The sequence below is a fragment of the Acyrthosiphon pisum genome, unplaced genomic scaffold (assembly GCF_005508785.2).
Source record: "Acyrthosiphon pisum isolate AL4f unplaced genomic scaffold, pea_aphid_22Mar2018_4r6ur Scaffold_21380;HRSCAF=23826, whole genome shotgun sequence".
Lineage (NCBI taxonomy): Eukaryota > Metazoa > Arthropoda > Insecta > Hemiptera > Aphididae > Acyrthosiphon > Acyrthosiphon pisum.
Window position 1 is genome coordinate 2,852 of NW_021770841.1, and position 988 is coordinate 3,839.

The 988-nt window shown below is 38.6% G+C and overlaps 1 protein-coding gene across 1 annotated transcript; it reads left to right on the forward strand.

Annotated features, from left to right (window-relative positions):
• Window positions 1-351: 351 nt before the first annotated feature.
• On the forward strand, window positions 352-762 carry LOC107882440. The gene has a single exon (XM_016800784.1). The coding sequence runs from the start codon at window positions 352-354 to the stop codon at window positions 760-762; it is 411 nt and encodes a 136-aa protein (XP_016656273.1).
• Window positions 763-988: the final 226 nt, after the last annotated feature.

Sequence of the window (988 nt, forward strand, 5' to 3'; positions counted from 1 at the left end):
TTTCCTCAGTTTATTCTTTCAAGGTGATTCCATGTGACTTTGAAAGTCCAGACATTTACTCTTTTGACCTGCCAAACAACGTCTCTTTAAGCTTAGATGATGTCTACCAAAAATTATCTGAACTACATTGTAACAAATCTGTCGGTCCGGATGGCCTACCTGGTGTATTTCTTTCCAAGCTGAAATCCATTATATCTTACCCCCCTTTGGATTCTTCTTAGGCGATCACTTGATGAAGGCATCTTTCCACACATTCTTAAACTGGGATCTATAACGCCAATTCTGAAGTCCGGATGCCCAACCGATGTCTCCAACTATAGGCCCATCTCAATTTTATCGCATATTGCCAAAATGTTTGAGTCATTGGTCCAAAAGGATATTCTTAGATCATTCAATAATATTATTATGGAAGAGCAACACGGTTTCCGCCCTGGTCGTTCTACTATCACTAACAGCCTAATTGTTCATAATTATATTTTCAACGCTTTCCAACATCATTCACAGGTGGACGTTATTTACACGGATTTTAATAAGGCCTTTGATACCGTGAACCATGCTGTCTTAGTGAAAATTCTAAAAGATTGTGGCACTGGTGAGCCGCTATTGTCTTGGCTTAAATCCTACCTAGATAACAGATACCAATGGGTTAAACTACCCAATGTTAAATCTAATGTGTTCTTTACCCCTCTGGTGTTCCCCAAGGTGGACACCTGTCCCCTTTGCTCTTTTCCATCTTCATCAACAGCCTTAGCAAAACACTAAATCACTGTCAAGTTTTATGTTGACGACATCAAGCTTTTTATGAAAATAAACTGCATTGAAGACAGTCTTAAACTGCAAAGTGATTTAGATAGATTTGTTGCTCTTTTTGTTAAATTAGGTTTGTCACTGAATCTAGGTAAGTGTAAAGCCATGACGTTTACTAGAACCCGCTCTCCATTAACGTTCTCCTACCATATTCATGAATCAATAATTTCTCGCTGTGATG

Coding starts and splice junctions, on each gene's coding strand:
- LOC107882440 (XM_016800784.1), top strand. CDS start 352: ATGTTTGAGTCATTGGTCCAAAAGGATATTCTTAGATCATTCAATAAT.